Source organism: Pundamilia nyererei, unplaced genomic scaffold, assembly GCF_000239375.1.
Source record: "Pundamilia nyererei isolate P.nyererei 1_Seehausen unplaced genomic scaffold, PunNye1.0 scaffold00054, whole genome shotgun sequence".
Lineage (NCBI taxonomy): Eukaryota > Metazoa > Chordata > Actinopteri > Cichliformes > Cichlidae > Pundamilia > Pundamilia nyererei.
In genome coordinates, this window is record NW_005187455.1 from 3,076,712 (window position 1) to 3,092,409 (window position 15,698).

The 15,698-nt window shown below is 38.7% G+C and overlaps 1 protein-coding gene across 1 annotated transcript in view; it reads left to right on the top strand.

The window, feature by feature from the left end:
- mrps5 (mitochondrial ribosomal protein S5) overlaps window positions 1-15,698 on the top strand; it is a 32,037-nt gene that overhangs the window by 1,368 nt on the left and 14,971 nt on the right. Inside the window, exons 2-6 of the mRNA XM_005733736.2 lie at window positions 172-324; window positions 4,775-4,900; window positions 5,432-5,545; window positions 5,995-6,114; window positions 9,124-9,158. Coding sequence (XP_005733793.1) covers window positions 172-324; window positions 4,775-4,900; window positions 5,432-5,545; window positions 5,995-6,114; window positions 9,124-9,158 — 548 coding nt within the window. The remainder of the gene's footprint in view (window positions 1-171; window positions 325-4,774; window positions 4,901-5,431; window positions 5,546-5,994; window positions 6,115-9,123; window positions 9,159-15,698) is intronic.

The following is a 15,698-nucleotide window of genomic DNA, read 5'->3' on the forward strand; positions in this document are numbered from 1 at the left end:
ACAACAACTTGGTGGTTTATATATCCTCATTTAACGTATTCTCTTTGGTTATTAGCCCAGCTGTTGACTTGAGTGGACATACTTTCATGACTTTATCTTTGCATGTTGTCATCATGCAAGTAATGCAGTTTTAATAAGATCTGCCTTTTCTTTGGTGTCTTTGGTGTACAGGTGCAGCATCTCTCCGTGCTGTAGGAGGAGTTGTACAGGCGTCTCTCTTGGCAAGTCGAGCCTCAGCTGCGTCTCTGCAAAGACACTCTGCACTTTCACCGCTCCCTCCAACAACATGGCAGCAAACAAGACACGGCAGCTTCTTCAACAAGCGTAAGTTTATGAAATTATGATTTTGAAAACTCTTCTCTCCAGCCATCATCCTCCCACTATAATATTAAAAGTACACCATAGCATGACTTGCAAAAGCATAGCTGTTTAGAATGTTTTAAGTTGTCTCCTTATATAACACGGGTTATAACAGGGATGGCCCTGAGTTTCAAAACTTATCAACTACTCCATTTCAAAAATGAAAACAGTAGCAAAGCACAAGTATAACAAATCCCAAAACAACAAAAATGAAAAACACAACAGTTCATAAAATGTATTTTCCTTAAGTGTTGTGAATTAATTGGATCAGTGGAACATATTAACATTATTAACACTTACTCATGGTCAGTCTGAATGGGAGAAAATCTCAGTAGTGACGTTCTTCAGGCTTTGCTTAAAGCCTGTACAACAATCGAGACAGTTACAGGTGATTTCTTGAAACCAAATGTTAATGGGTGTAGGGCTGGGCCATATCATACCGTTCACGGTAATACCAGTATAATGTTGGGCAACGACAAGAAAATGAAATATCGCGATAGAATGTGGGTAAAACGCGCATACGCAGTGCCTGTGTTTACATACGCACATGGCTGCAACGCCGAATGAGAAGAGCGAAAGTGGATCGTTAAATGAAGCGGATGAACCAGAATGGGTTTGTAATAATGCTGCAGCTTCAGTGGTGTGGAACTAGTTTAGCTTTCGTCCGTCAGATACACAACAAAGCACTATTTTTGGTAGAGCATGCTAGCGGACCATCGTTATTACTGTGTTGTTTGATTTTAAGTGTGCCGTATTTTCCAATCCTTTGATTTTTCTGAAAATCGACAGTGCCCCTTATAATCCCGTGTGCCTTATATATTAATTCTGGTTTTCTTTACTGACCTCGAAACGATTTTATGTCGTACACGGCGCTCGAAAATCTGTCAAATGTTTTAGTACGACTTTGCTAAGCTACGAACCTGCACCACTTGATGGCTTGTCGGAGCATTACGGCTATATTAGGCAGGAGCCTCGCGGAGTGATACGTACTGTGCTTCAACATAATATTACCGTATTGTGTGTGTATACCTCTTTTTCAGTTTTGTGGATATTATACATGGTTATGCTGAGGATATGTCGGCCAATTTCCACTGGAAATGCCTTTTGGTTAAACTGTCAGCAAGGAATTTGCATTTGCACTGTTAAATTTTTATATAACTTTAATGCACATTAAAAAAACAGCTGCTTGTTTAAGTGAAAATACATTGTTGGTTTTTTTTGCCCTAATAAAATTGTGGAGTTGTAAAGTATTTTGTCTAGAGATGGACCGATCCGATATTACGTATCAGTATCGGTCCGATACTGACCTAAATTACTGGATCGGATATCGGAGAAAAATAAAAAATGTAATCCGATCCATTAAATATCACAAAAGCACCTCACAAAACTTGCAACACCCCGTACTCACCTCAGAACGTTAGCACGTCGGAGCAGTATGCATCACGTGATAGAGCGGCTGTGGCATGCGGGACCTGTTGGTGGTCTGGATAGCATGTGGAGCTTCGCTAGCAACCCGGCATTTCATCTCCGACAAAGTTATCCCGAGAGAAGTAAAGCAAGTGTTTATGTCCATCTCTGAATGTTTGTAAAAAATTCCTGCGTTAAGCTTAACAAATGATATATGGAGCGACTGCCTCTTCTTGCTGCTACTTCAATCATGAAACTGCTTAATGATCAGCTGATCGGCTTTTCTGTCGCGAGTCCGTCCCTCATGTTTGTTTTTGGCCCACTTTGCACCAGAAAGAGGAAACCAGTGGATAAACAACAGCAGCACGTTTAAGCTTGATAAGCTGTTGTTAGAATTTATTTAATGTTACTTTCTACTCGAGGATCTTTTTCTAGCTGACGGCTGGTAACTGTGCAGGGGCGGATCTAGCAAAGTTTAGCCAGGGGGGCCGATAGGGCGTAAACAGGGAAAAGGGGGCACAAAGACATACTTTTCTTTCTTATTCTCATTTAAAATGTCTAGCTTTTAATAAATAATTATCTGACACCCAAAGTTTTAATTTGATGTAAAATGAATAGAAGTCCATTACTGTATATAGTAACTATTAAGTCTAATATATATACTCTAGTAAGCTATAGTACTTTTTCCTTTGGGAAGGTACCATCTGTGCAGTCTGCAATTTTGTTGAAGAAAGATGTTGATTCTATTTAATATTTTAATATATTGAAAAATAATTGATTTCTGTGCATTTTTTTTCACACTGCATCAAATTAAGATTGATTACGTCGATTAAGCATCATGAGGTGGCGCGTGAGGGGTGGTTCCCTAGTTTTTATTTATTTATTTTTGTTGTTGCTGGGAGTTGGAACCCTATTAGTTAGGTTGCTTAATATTTACGCTAAGTACTCTTTAAAATACCAGAATCGGAGGATGGTGTAGGTTTAAGTTTATTAGATTGATCAGTATTGCTGAACTATGAAATATTTTTTTGCATACAGGTATAACAGAATAGCTTTAGTGTAGTTGTTGTTTTAAACTTGAGTATGAACTTATACAAAATGCAGCAAGATATTTTAAAAAAACACTATATCGGATTCATATCGGTATTGGCAGATATCCATTTTATGATATCGATATCGGTATCGGACATAAAAAAGTGGTATCGTGCCATCTCTAATTTTGTCTAGTGTCAATTACATCGTCAGTTATATCATTATCGCAAATTTTCAAATGTATATCGTGATAAATATTTTTGGTCATATCGCCCTGCTCTAAATGGGTGCATATTATTATAGTGTCCGGATTCATCTGGCCATGTTCAAAGGGATGTTCTCACTGGTAAATGCACGTTAGCAGAGCTTGTTTGGAATTCATGTCAGGACTGATGACAGTGTTTGAAGTGGGCATATATGAAGCTGTCAAAACATCTCTTTTTATCTCCTGCTTTCTCTGCCATGCTTCATCACCCGCTTCATAACTACTCCTTTTTTCAGTCTTAATCATTTACAGTCAATGCCTCAGCATTTCTCGTGTAATTAAGAAAATGTTGTGCCTGTCAACACGTCACACTTTCAGTTTGAATTGTGATTACATGAAAAACACACTGTCAAACAGCCTGTCGCGTTACATTGACTCTGTCCCTGGCTTGTATTTCTCCAGGAAGACTCTTTAAGTATTCGCTTATAAATATTTAATTGGGCTATTTAACTTTTTATTGTGCATGTTGCTTACTGATTTTCAGATATGTCTGAATCAGTGGATGTACTGCAGATCCTAACTTGGGCCTTTGGTGATGAATTACCACTTTACAGTGATTGCTGTATAGCCACTGCAAATTTATTGGCTTTTAGTTACGGTCCCTGGTGCTCCCTTATGTCACTTACTGGACATCCTTATTTGTGGCTTTTAAAGGGGCAAGGCTCCAAGCATTCTCACATTACATTAGTTAGATCTTACATTGTGAGATTACTGTTTAAAATTTTTAATGTGTGATGTCAGCTCTGAGAGGACGGACCCAAATTCTGATATGTTTATGATCTTTTGACTCCTAAGTTGGTGAGTTGAGCGAAAGTCAAGGTGAAGGTGTGGCAGATGAGTAGTTAAATCTACTCTGCTGGCAGCATTTTTCCTGCTAGCAGAAGAGACACTTGTTTTAATAAGACTGTTTCAGGTGTGTCTTATATTTTAATCTGTTTCAAATTGTTGTCACTGCTAACAGTCCTCTGGTATTAGCTCACTCAGTGAGGTGCTGAAAATAACTATCGTCTTGTTTTGTCTGTCCAACAATTACAGGAAGCCCCAAATACAAATTTACCCCAATGTGAGACCAAGAAAAGCAGTGAATTCTCACATTTGAAAACGTATTTAATATTTTCATTTTTTAATCAAAAGTCATTTAAGTGATTTATCAGCTGTCAAATACTAATCATTTAGTTTTATCTTGTGTATGAATTGTTTTAGGTCTCAAGTAATCAGAAAAACAAATCTGTCATTTACTGACAGTGAAATTCTAAAACCTTTAATGCATTTGGAGAAAAAGGCTAGTTTCATACAGCTAATCTGTAGAAAACAAACATTTAAAGCCTTTTTTACATTTTCATGTAAGAAAAATAAAACTTTTAAATATGTGAACCATAAAAGATGTTGAGAAAAGACCTTGATAAGAGTGACAAGAACTAAACAAAGGTAAAATCACAGACAGTCTGAAAGATGGTTGTAACTACCAGGACTTTAACCATTGGTTTCTGAAGTCTCTAGATTTTCACCACCATGTGGTGGATGTGACAAGAGGTGTGGCTTGGACTGTGAAACCGCTTCTTCACTGCCTAACGGCTTGTCAGTCATAACTCAATAACCATCCACAACCTTGGATAACCTTTATTCTCAAACATGGTATGACCATTTTTGTTTAATGTGTGTGTGTTTAACTGTGAGTGTGTGTGTGTGTGTGTGTGTGTGTGTTTACAGTAACGGCTGAAGAGCTATGGAGAGGTGTGTTGGCTGAGTCCGGTGCTGGAGCAAGAAAGGGTCGAGGGAAGCGTACCAAACGCAAACTAAGGAGAGATCTGAACCGAGGACAGACCATTGGAGAGGGTGAGACTTCCACTGCGTGCCTTTCTTTAATTCACTTCTTGACAGAAGAGTAAAGCTGGTAAAACACAGAAAATCTAATTCCTATAATTTTCTCTTTAAATAATACAATTGAATTGTCTAAATGATTTCCTTTGTTCTGAAGTGCATAAATTTCTCCTGCTCAGCTGTTAACACAAGCGCTGCCAATCACACACTGACACTCACGCTGAAGCTAAGAAGCAGCTGATGAGGATGACAAACTAGAATATTCATTACTTAGTGTTAAATTATTAATGCTCTGCAAGAGAGCATCCATCATTTTGGAATCCCACAGAGCTCTCTCAGGTATGGAAGATAATGGGAACAACTATTTTCACTCGGTGTCCACAGCTGTCAACAGCTGTTTGCATCCACACACTGCAAGTATCATGGCCTTAGATCCATATATACAAAGAAAATACAAATGTTTGCAAAATAATTAGTACTAATTTCTCTTCCTCTCATTCTTTATTCCTGTAATTGATTTCCTTTTTTTCTCTTTTTAACCTCCAGGTCGTGGCGGTTTTCTGTGGCCTGGACTCAACAGTCCAGTGTTCAAGGATGGCGCTTTGCAGAGCATGAGTCGAAGAGGCGAAGCTGAGCAGCAGGAGGTTCAAGCTGAACTAGGTGAAGACACACAAATATCCCATCACATGTCACCGTTATCTGCGCAGAAGCACAAAATGATCACAAACCTGTGCAACTTTATGAATGCACTGACATTTTGCCAGCTATGTTATCCAATATCACAGCTGTCCATCAGTTGTCAGCTTATATTCCGCTTCTGAGCGTTAGAAAAGCCAAAGAAAAATCATTTTTCTGGAAAAATAAATTAACTTTTCACGAGCCACCAAGAAGGAGCGGTGGGGGTAAATGAGGTCTTAATCTTGAAAAACAGAAGCGCCACTGTTGGGACATAGAAGCCGCTAATTTGTCTCCACTGTGATCTCATTTGTTAATAGTAATTACACAGTTAATTTGACATTGACAGATAGCACCTTTGATGTTTATCGTGTTGTGCTCCTTGTAGTCAGCTGTGACCTCTGCAAAAATTCATCTGTTGTGTTTTTCTGCAGTGCGTCAGAGGGACGAGTGGGACAGAAGGAGGAAGATGAAGGTGAAGAGGGAGAGAGGCTGGACAGGAAACTCCTGGGGGGGAATCAGCCTGGGGCCGCCTGACCCTGGACCCAATGGAGGTAAATCATACCTAAATGCTCACAAAGTCTTGCTGTTATACCGTTACACTGTTAAAATTAATCAACTATACTCAAAAAGTATTTCAACCAAAAAACCTTTTGTCATCTTAATAATGCTATATAGAGCTATTTATCACTTTGACTCTCAGGTCAATCTGTTGACAGCAAAGGAGAGGTCAGAGGTCAATGATATTTGAAATCGTCCCACAGTAATGTAGTTAATTATGTAGGTATAGTTTTAAGGCTTTTTGTCAATTTTCAACTCTAAATCATTAAGTTGTAGACCGTGGTGGATGCAAGCCAAATTTTAATGGATTTTTAACATGACCCCACTCATTGCTCTACACCCATTCAAAGTTTTATCAGAACCTTTCGAACTACTGCGTTTACAAGTAAAATGAGCCGTAAATGCTTTCAAAAACATGACCTACTTGGTTTAGGTAACAGTGTCCTTCAATTTGCTCCTTGTTGTATTTACAACAGTCTTTAGTGAATCCAGAAAAGTAACAGAACAAAATACAACCAGCTTGAGCTGACCGTCACAGTGCAGACATCTCCACCTCACTCTCATGGAGTAACAGGAGTCTAGATCATGACACAGCAGGTCTCAGAGGGGCACCTCACTTAGATATACACTGAAAGACACAGCGAGATGTAATGATGACTATAGTGATGGAGAGAGATGAGGTGAATGAAGCAATACAAGTGTAATAAGAGGCATGCTGGGTGTGTATGTGTGCGATAGAGAGAGAGCAGAAGGAGGTCAGCATGGGGGCTCACTGCTAGAGATGAAAATGAGAATTTGACAAAAGTGTCAAATGGGACACTTTCCTAATTTAGAAAGACATCCCTCTCTTTTTTGCTCTCTGTGGCTTTCCTGTTCACTCTTTGTCTTTTTACCCCAGATTTCTTTTCCTATTCCCATTCCTCATCTCTTCCAGTCATTTCTCAATTCATTATTTTCTCTCTTCCATTTCCTTTTCCATCACCCTCTCGGCTTCTCGTTCCTCCCACGCTGTTTGCCTTTTTCCCCCCTGTTCCTGTACAAGAAACCCAAATGACCACACTGTTACTTTGCAATGAACCATGCAGGGCTGTTGGTCCATCACACCTTGAATGGAATGTCTTATAACCACAGCCTTAAAACTCAATTTACAGCACACCACAGCTGTAACCTGTAACCTGATGTGCCACTTCCCAGAAATGTGACTACAAATCACAGTCATGTGGACCATGACAGCAATGATAGGTCCTTATAATTGGTTGGGACAAGGATAAAGTCTCTGTGAAGCAAAATGTAACAGACTGTAACTGTATGTAGCTTGTTCAGAATGCTAACACAAGCATCAGTATTTTCATCACATTTTCTTGGTATAAAGTTTGTATATGAAACTTGTTATTTTTAATTCTTTTTACAGATCCAGATGTCAGTCTCCTGACACATTTTTGCCTAGGATTCTGTTGTTTTTGTTGTTGCACATTATCTCCCGAATCAGTTGCCTCTCTGGTGCTTTTTGAACTAAAGGAAAAGTGATTATTGTCACATTTACATTATTTTTATGTAGACTTGGTACCGACTTCGAAGTTATCCTACTAGAAAGAAATCGCATAATGAGTGTCATGAATTGCCGATAGCTTTAAAACATCCTATTGTGATTGTTCTTGAAACAAATTTGCTTTTGCTGATCATTTAGTGGGTTTAAAATCCATCTCCAACCCCTTTTACAGTGGAGCCCATAAGACTTTAATTATTGACAACTAATGATCAATTAAAACTTATGAAAGGTAATTTAAAATCTTTCACACAAAGTTTGGTCAATATATTCCACAGTGACTGTTGATGTATTCTTGCTAGAAACATAAATGCACTCTTATTTAATAGAAATAAACTAATTTTGTGGAGATTTTTAAACCAAAGAACTCAGTGACAGGATAATTCAAAAAGTAAACCGCTGATGAAAGGTGGGAAAACAAATACATTTATATCTTTTGTATGAATGTCTTAAGTTTGTATCTTATCCTGTGTCTGTGATCATCTGATTTTATTTGCTTCACGAGTGATTAACAAAAAATCCAAAATCATTGGAAAATGAATCTTTTTCACTGGCCATACGATGTACATGTGTCATGCATCATAGTCCAATGATCAAAAACTATTTTTAGAGTAAAAACTTAATATGATAATGTAACCAGCTGTTTGGCCAAATGCCGGTGCATATAGAGAGCTTTGCTCTGAAGCCCGTAGTGTTGGGCTCCTGCCCAGTCAACTCTTCATCTGAAACTCTGAGGAACACTGTTGGCTAATTCCGGCTGATTCACTGATGAAGCAGCTAGCCTCCTGTTCCCAGCCTCATTATATCTTTAAACATTAGTCTTTGCTGGAGTTAAGCTTGTTTACCTCGAACCACAAAGGATGAGGGAACAAGATTCTGCTTGGTTCACATCCTCCTTAGTTTTATATCTCTCTTCCCTTTGCACTTGCCTCTATGCTAACAAGCCCTCTCACACCTTGACATACACACCTTCCCCCCTGCATGCCCGAACACCTTCTTTCACGCGCTGTCCTGACATTGTTGTTCTCGCGCTTCCAAGGATACACTCGGGGTTTGGTGAATATGATGTGAAGGGAGCTGGAAATTGATTACTTCTCTCTGATCAGCTTTGGTCTCCTACAGATGTTGGGTCAATATACCAGCTGTGGTGGGGGTGTGTGTGCGTGTGTGTGTCCTCCCCTTGGAGCCTTTGAGTCAGCTCTCCTTTGTTTGTTGTTAATTGGTTAGAAGTGAACGGGGTGCATTTGGGAGAGTAACATCCTTCAAAGGTCACTGACAATGAAAAGTGCAGACCCGTTACGCTGCTGCAAGGGCTTCTGGGTATTTGTTACGCTCGCCTGGTTAATCGGTTTATAGTGTATGTGTGTACGGATGTGTGCGCTTAAATGCATTTGCGTGTTAAAGCTTTGTTATCTGAACTTCTTTCTTTCTTTGTCTTTCTTTCCTCTGTCCACAGAAACCTACGAGGATTTCGATTCACGTGTCATCGAGGTTAGTGTCTCTTGTCCCTTTCTGTTTACTGAACGACACACTCTACAACGTTTTCGACAATGTTGATTAACAGTTGCGTTTAAATTGTTTCAAAAATGTAAAAAAGGCTGTATTGTTAATAAATGAGGATGATCCCTTGTGCAGCATTGTCATCAAATTAACAGTTTTCATCAAGAGAATACGTTTTTGACGGTTTAATTGTTTCACTTCATTTTAATTGCTGGTTTATTACCCCAACCAAGTTAATAAAAACCGTTTCATCTCTCTGCATTAGCTGACTGGACAAAATACAGCTGTACTGATAGCCCCCAGACTCCTAGGAACTTCTAGCTTATTTTGTTTTATGTGTCATTTTCTAAATAAATCTGACTGTACATTAAAATATTGCAGAAAGCCTCAAAGGGAGCAAACAGTTTTCAAGTATTTCAAAGCAGTGGAAAATCCAGTGTGGTGTGTACACATGGATGGTGATAGGGGCAAATTTGCTGAGCAAGGGTAGCTCCATTTGAGAACTAAGCAGCAGCATTTGAGCAGTTGGACTGGTTTAGCACTCCCTGAAGTCAAATAGTGTAATATCTAGGTCACGTTTGCTTCATGTATGAAACCAAGCATACAATTAGCCCTAAAGCAAAGCTGTTCATTCAAGAGTTTGGTGGATGTAATTGCAGTTTTTTTTCTTTTAGAATTTCACACAGTATGCAGTTTATTAAGATCACAATTGACCCTTAAAATCCTGAAGACCATTGGAGGTTTTTAGTATTCCTGAAACTGTCTTGCAGTGTAACTTTTATGCTGTCAATATAAGGCAGGGGTGAGGCAACTCCAGGCCTCGAGGGCCGGTGTCCTGCAGGTTTTAGATGTGTCCTTGATCCAACACAGCTGATTTAAATGGCTAAGTAACCTCCTCAACATGTCTTGAAGTTCTCCAGAGGCCTGGTAATGAACTAATCATTTGATTCAGGTGTGTTGACCCAGGGTGAGCTCTAAAACCTGCAGGACACTGGCCCTTGAGGCCTGGAGTTCCCCACTCCTGATTTAAGGGATATTTTAATTGTATAAAAGCTCAGTCTCTCCTAGTTAAGTTATGTAATGACTACTTTTTGAAAATAACAGTAAGCTGGATAAAGAAGAAAATTTGGTCATTTTAGTTTGACCTGACGATGTCACATGCGTCAGTGGAGACATAATAACAAAGAAGAGAGTTACCATCACACTAACGATGGCACTGCGGCTGGATGTCAGGTTCAGATTAGAGCAGCGTTGTGTTTGATATCAGACGGTTTTGATTGTAGTTTCTCGCCAAAAGAATGTCTATGAGACTGTTGACGATTAGGAATTGCCCTTTAGGCAGTCATTAACTAGACTGTAGAAGCTGAACTGGACAAGAAAAAGGTAAGACTAGTACCATTTTGTGTCATTTGTCCCATGATAAGAGAACTGTGGAAGGAATGAAGTTGTAATATAATCAGTTGCCTTTTCATTACTGGTATGACATTTTCAGGCCAAATTTTCCAACCGTTGAAGTCAACGATCCAATAAACAAACATTCTCCTTTAGTCTTGAGTGTTTTACCCAAGACTGGAGAAAATGAAAGTGGCACCAAGACTTCCTGAAGCTGATGCAAGCCAGAAAAGTGTTATATTGTTTCCATCCAGGTGATAAATAGTATAGGGTTGTGCAATTAATGAGCAGCATGCTAGAGATCCAGTGAACTGCCTTTATTTCAGTCCAATAATTATAGCTTGAAATTAATAAGCTGCATTTACGTCAAGGCACCTCGAGACTTGACTTCAGGGTTGCTTTGCTAGAATGTTGCATTCAAATACAGTTTGTAAATTTACTGAATTGGTATTTATTATTAAGATGATAAATTACTGTGGGACCAGAATAGACAAAAGGAAAGGCAAAAAGTGCATTTATGTTATTCCCCCAGTTTATTTACATGTGTTTAATTGCAGCGCGATGTGACAGTCATTACTGCATAGCATGCTACTGTCATGGGCTAGTGTCTTGCTCCATGTTTTTCTGTGGGTGCATCCTCGTACATTAAAAATGGAGCTAATGAGACACTGGTAATGTGAAGATAACAGCAACTGAGTTGAAAGAAACAGTTATGTTAACAGGGGTACAATAAAAGCTTCCTAACAAGCAGTAAAAGTGATGTAATATAGCAAGAGGCAAAGGAGTCTTTCTGTTTCTTTCTGTTTCAGCTTTTGTTCGTTTTATTTCACAAACTAAAGAATGAAAGAAAGAGGCAAACATGCCGTAATAAATGCATGTTTGCCTTTATTACGGTTTTAGCGTGTGGTGCGCAGCAATTTCCTAATGTTGTAAACCTGCTCAACATTTGGCAATAAACCCCATTCTGATTCTGATTCTGATTCTGGTGGCACACATGCTAAAACCCTACTAAATGCTGATGTAGCTGAAAGTACCTGCTTCACTGCTGACGAGTGGTGTAGTAAACATAGAGCAACATAGAGTTAAATGGATTAAATTGTCCTATAGCCTTATAGCATGTAGTATATCCGTCTCCACTGAGAAGATTAATAGATTTTTAAAACTTGATTACCGCTGATGCTTAAATCTGAATATTTCAGCATGAAAAATATGGCCTAATACTACATGTAACTTGTAAAAGATATGAGGATTCATGTTGAAATCTGGTGAACCTGGTAACTAAGTGACACTTTGCACTGCAGTCGTGTGTGCTTCAGGATAAAGAAAAATTGTATTTTGAAGGCTGTGTGTGTGTGAGAGAGAGAGAGAAAGAAAGAGAAACAGAATAAAGCTACACTGCATAGACAGTTCATTTAGATTCTGTCTTAGTGATCCTGGAACTTACCTTAATTCAATTAGTGCTAATGGACCCTACTGAACTAATGGGGGTAACGCTACAAGGTCACATATGCAGGAAGACCCAGATGTGCAGCAGAGACGGGGGTGCACACACGTGGAATATCTGATTTTCATTGAATACCTGTTTGTCTATACCTTAAATATATATTTTATATACACACATGTATGATTTTTAATTTTTTAAATGTGACTGTTTCCAGATCTATTCCATACACACATGTCATTAGAGTGTGTGTGTGTGTGTGTGTGTGTGTGTGTGTGTGTGTGTGTGTGTGTGTGTGTGTCTCTCTCATTGATAGTCTTCCCTACAGCTCCTGTCTGCATAAATAAAAGTGGTGTCACAGACATTAGGCTTCCCCCTGGAAACCGATGGACGCTTTTATGGTGCCATCGCCTTCTATAAATATACCCTCTGTGCGTGTGTGCGAGAGTGTGAGCGTAAGTGTGCACCACTATAAATCCAGGCCTAATGAAATGAAAAAGGCTTACTGGAATAAAAGGCTCGTCTCCCAAGGACGATCATGCTGGCATGCCATTAGTGAATACATCCAGCAGGAGGGAGGGAAGAGGAGGGAAAGAGAAAAAGTGTAAGAGAAGGAAAAGTTATGAAAGTTATCTTGAAAGTCGAAAGGTGAGAAGAAGGGAAACAAAAGGCTGGAGCTGTGTAACATTAATAAGACTCATTAAATGTAGATAAGAATAAGTACATACTTTTGAATGTAATGGTGAAAAATTTTTAAAGTTTAAAAAAATGTATGTTTGCTATTTCACATTTTATTTTAATAATAGAATGTAGATGCATACATTCCACACATCCTTTTATTGTTATTTTAAGGTTGTTGAAATGAACTTACTCCTTGCTGTCTGACAGTATCAGCTCATTTCAGTTGATGTTTATGCCAAGAGAAATACTTAGAGATCTACTCATCTCTCCTTCAGTATCTGCTAAGTTATATCTTTGTAGGCGAGTCTTTACCTGTCACACTGTTCATACTGTCTCTTTTGGATTGGATTGGATTTCCAGTACGCGGTGCTTCTGGCAAATTACAGACTGTAAAAATACATAAAGATCTCCTGGCAAGCCAAAAAATAGGTGCAACAAAATTCATCCATAACTTTGATATTTCAGTTTAAGATGTCCACATTAAGGATGATAAGAACTGCTTTGTTTTGTTCAGTTATTTAGATGTATTAATCCCAAAAGTCACATAATAGGCACGGTGACAGCAAATTTACACTGTTGTACAAGCTGTACACTGACTTGTACACTGACTACTTTACATTGTATCAATGTGTCATGTCTTTACTGTTCTCCCACGAAAAGATATATATAACAAAATATTTAAATAAATGTGAGGGGTGTACTCACTTTAGTGAGATACTGCATGTGCTTTATTTATTATCAAAGCAGGCTATTTTTGTAGGCCTACATATTCATTGTTTTTGTCCTGTAACATAATAAATCCAACAAAAATATGGTATTAATATAGGGAAACTAGAAAGTTAAATATTAGATAAATACCAGTTAAATATCAAATAATACTACTGTAGAATGTTTACATGTTGTAAAGGGTTTTATTTGTGCTTGTTAGTAATGTGGAAAGGAGACTAGGCTTTATTGCCTTCACTTTAAGGTCCAAATATCTTTTGTGGCTCCATACAGACCTTTTAGGCAAAAACTGGTCAAAACACGTCTTTTGAAAGCAAAGGTTGCTTTGTCCTATGTTGACTAAAAGTAGTGACAAACCAGTGCTGAATTATCCCCTGACTGTACAGCTGCCCTCAGCTCATAGGCTCTTTTTAGTACACTATTTTGGTCTTCCTGCTGAAAACTGTACTACTATTGTTCAGTCTATCCACCCTGCCTTATTTTAGCCTGCAGCTCTTATGAAAAGCTCTGAAAAAGCCACTTTCATGTTAAGACTGGGCAGTTAATTTAATTTAATTTTTATTAATAAGGCTGGCTTACAAAAATTCCAAAAAATGAAGATAAAATGATCACTGCTGCCCCCCCGCTTCATACTCATCCGCCTCCCCAAGCAGTCAAAAAATAATTTGTGCTCGTATGTGAGGACATGCTATACAGAGAATCGTCAAATGAAAAATGTGCACCAAAATGCATCTAAATCATCTAATCCAGTACAATTACACTAAAAACTACAGCTTCAAAAATTCCCATTAAGTTAAAGCACACGGCTCTGGCACACTCAGTGTGATGAAGAATAGAGCTAGAGATGACGGAGAGCTGAGGTAACTGAAAAAAATGGAGAAGAGTCAGAGCGACGCAGACAAAAGTGATGTTCATGGCCTCTCTCCAAGTACAGCACACACTTGGACAAGACTCAGTGATTTCATTAACGGAGATGGAGTGTTGTCAGTGTCAGAAGAGGGTTTCTTTTTTGCTTTATACTCCCTGAAGTCAACAACCTTGAAAGTTTTGTTGAAAGTAAACTAAGAGCAGGCTGGATGAACTTTGTAGGAACTTTGAATTGGATTAGAGCTGTTTACCACACTGAACTGTCAAGACATGTATTCATACTAATATCAAAAGTGAAATTCACAATAAAGAAGTCAAAAGCTACTAATGCAGGTTTATTTGTTTCTAACACTACAACTACCAACGTTCTAAACCCCCAGAATCACTGCAACAGTACCAGTCTTCTAGCTGTAACTATGACTTTACGAAATAAGTACTTCAAACAAGAACTTTTGGGGGTTTTATTAGATTTACAAAGAGTTTGTGTGATTTCATATTATTTCATTACTGATCATAAAGTTGAAGTATGTTTAAGAATCCACAAAGGAACAACATACAACAATAACTAGAGAGTCCATAGAACGTGAATGATATTTAGCAACTCCAAGGAATTACTGATATAATAACTACTGGTGATGCAAACAGAGAAGGATCCATGATAAAACCTTTAGGCAAATTACCAGTGAGAGTATACTGTTGAAAGTGAAGCAGGTCATTGCCTGTAACTTACTATACACCACACAGTTGGCCACAATAAAATAAGAAATGCATTTAAATAAATTAATTGCTGTAAAAGTCGATCAGTGAGTGTTTATTATGTTATCCGAGAGCCTTGTTCAATCTACAACACCACCCATCCTAGTGTGCAGCCTTCCTCAGCATTGACGTTCAACTCCAAAACCAATCCAATTTGGCTGTTCTGCACCACATTTCACTCTTTATTTGCTCAGATTAGTTCTCCACTCTCTGCGCTGTGCTCTGTTTGGCTTCTCTACATAGCCAGCAACCTGCTTGCTTCTTTATGTTTCCAGTCACACACTCCCTCACCTACCCGACCCATTCATCTTTCTACCCATTTTCTTCCACTTATCCAATTAAGAATTGTGGTTGACTATCCCTGCTACCATAGGGTGGGTGGAGGTGGGGTACACCCTGGACAGAGTGCCAGCCTGTCACAGGGTCAACACAGATAGACAGACAAGCATTCATGCTCAATTTCACACCTACAGCCAGTTTAGAATCACCAATAACCAAGCCCCACTAGGTGTAAGTCTTTGGACTGTGGGAAGAAGCCAGAATACCCAGAGAGATTCAGTCAGTCGTGCAATAATTATTCATTTTTTATTTCAACTGCACTCCACTCCACTATATACAGTGGGGCAAAAAAGTATTTAGTCAGCCACCGATTGTGCAAGTTCCCCCAC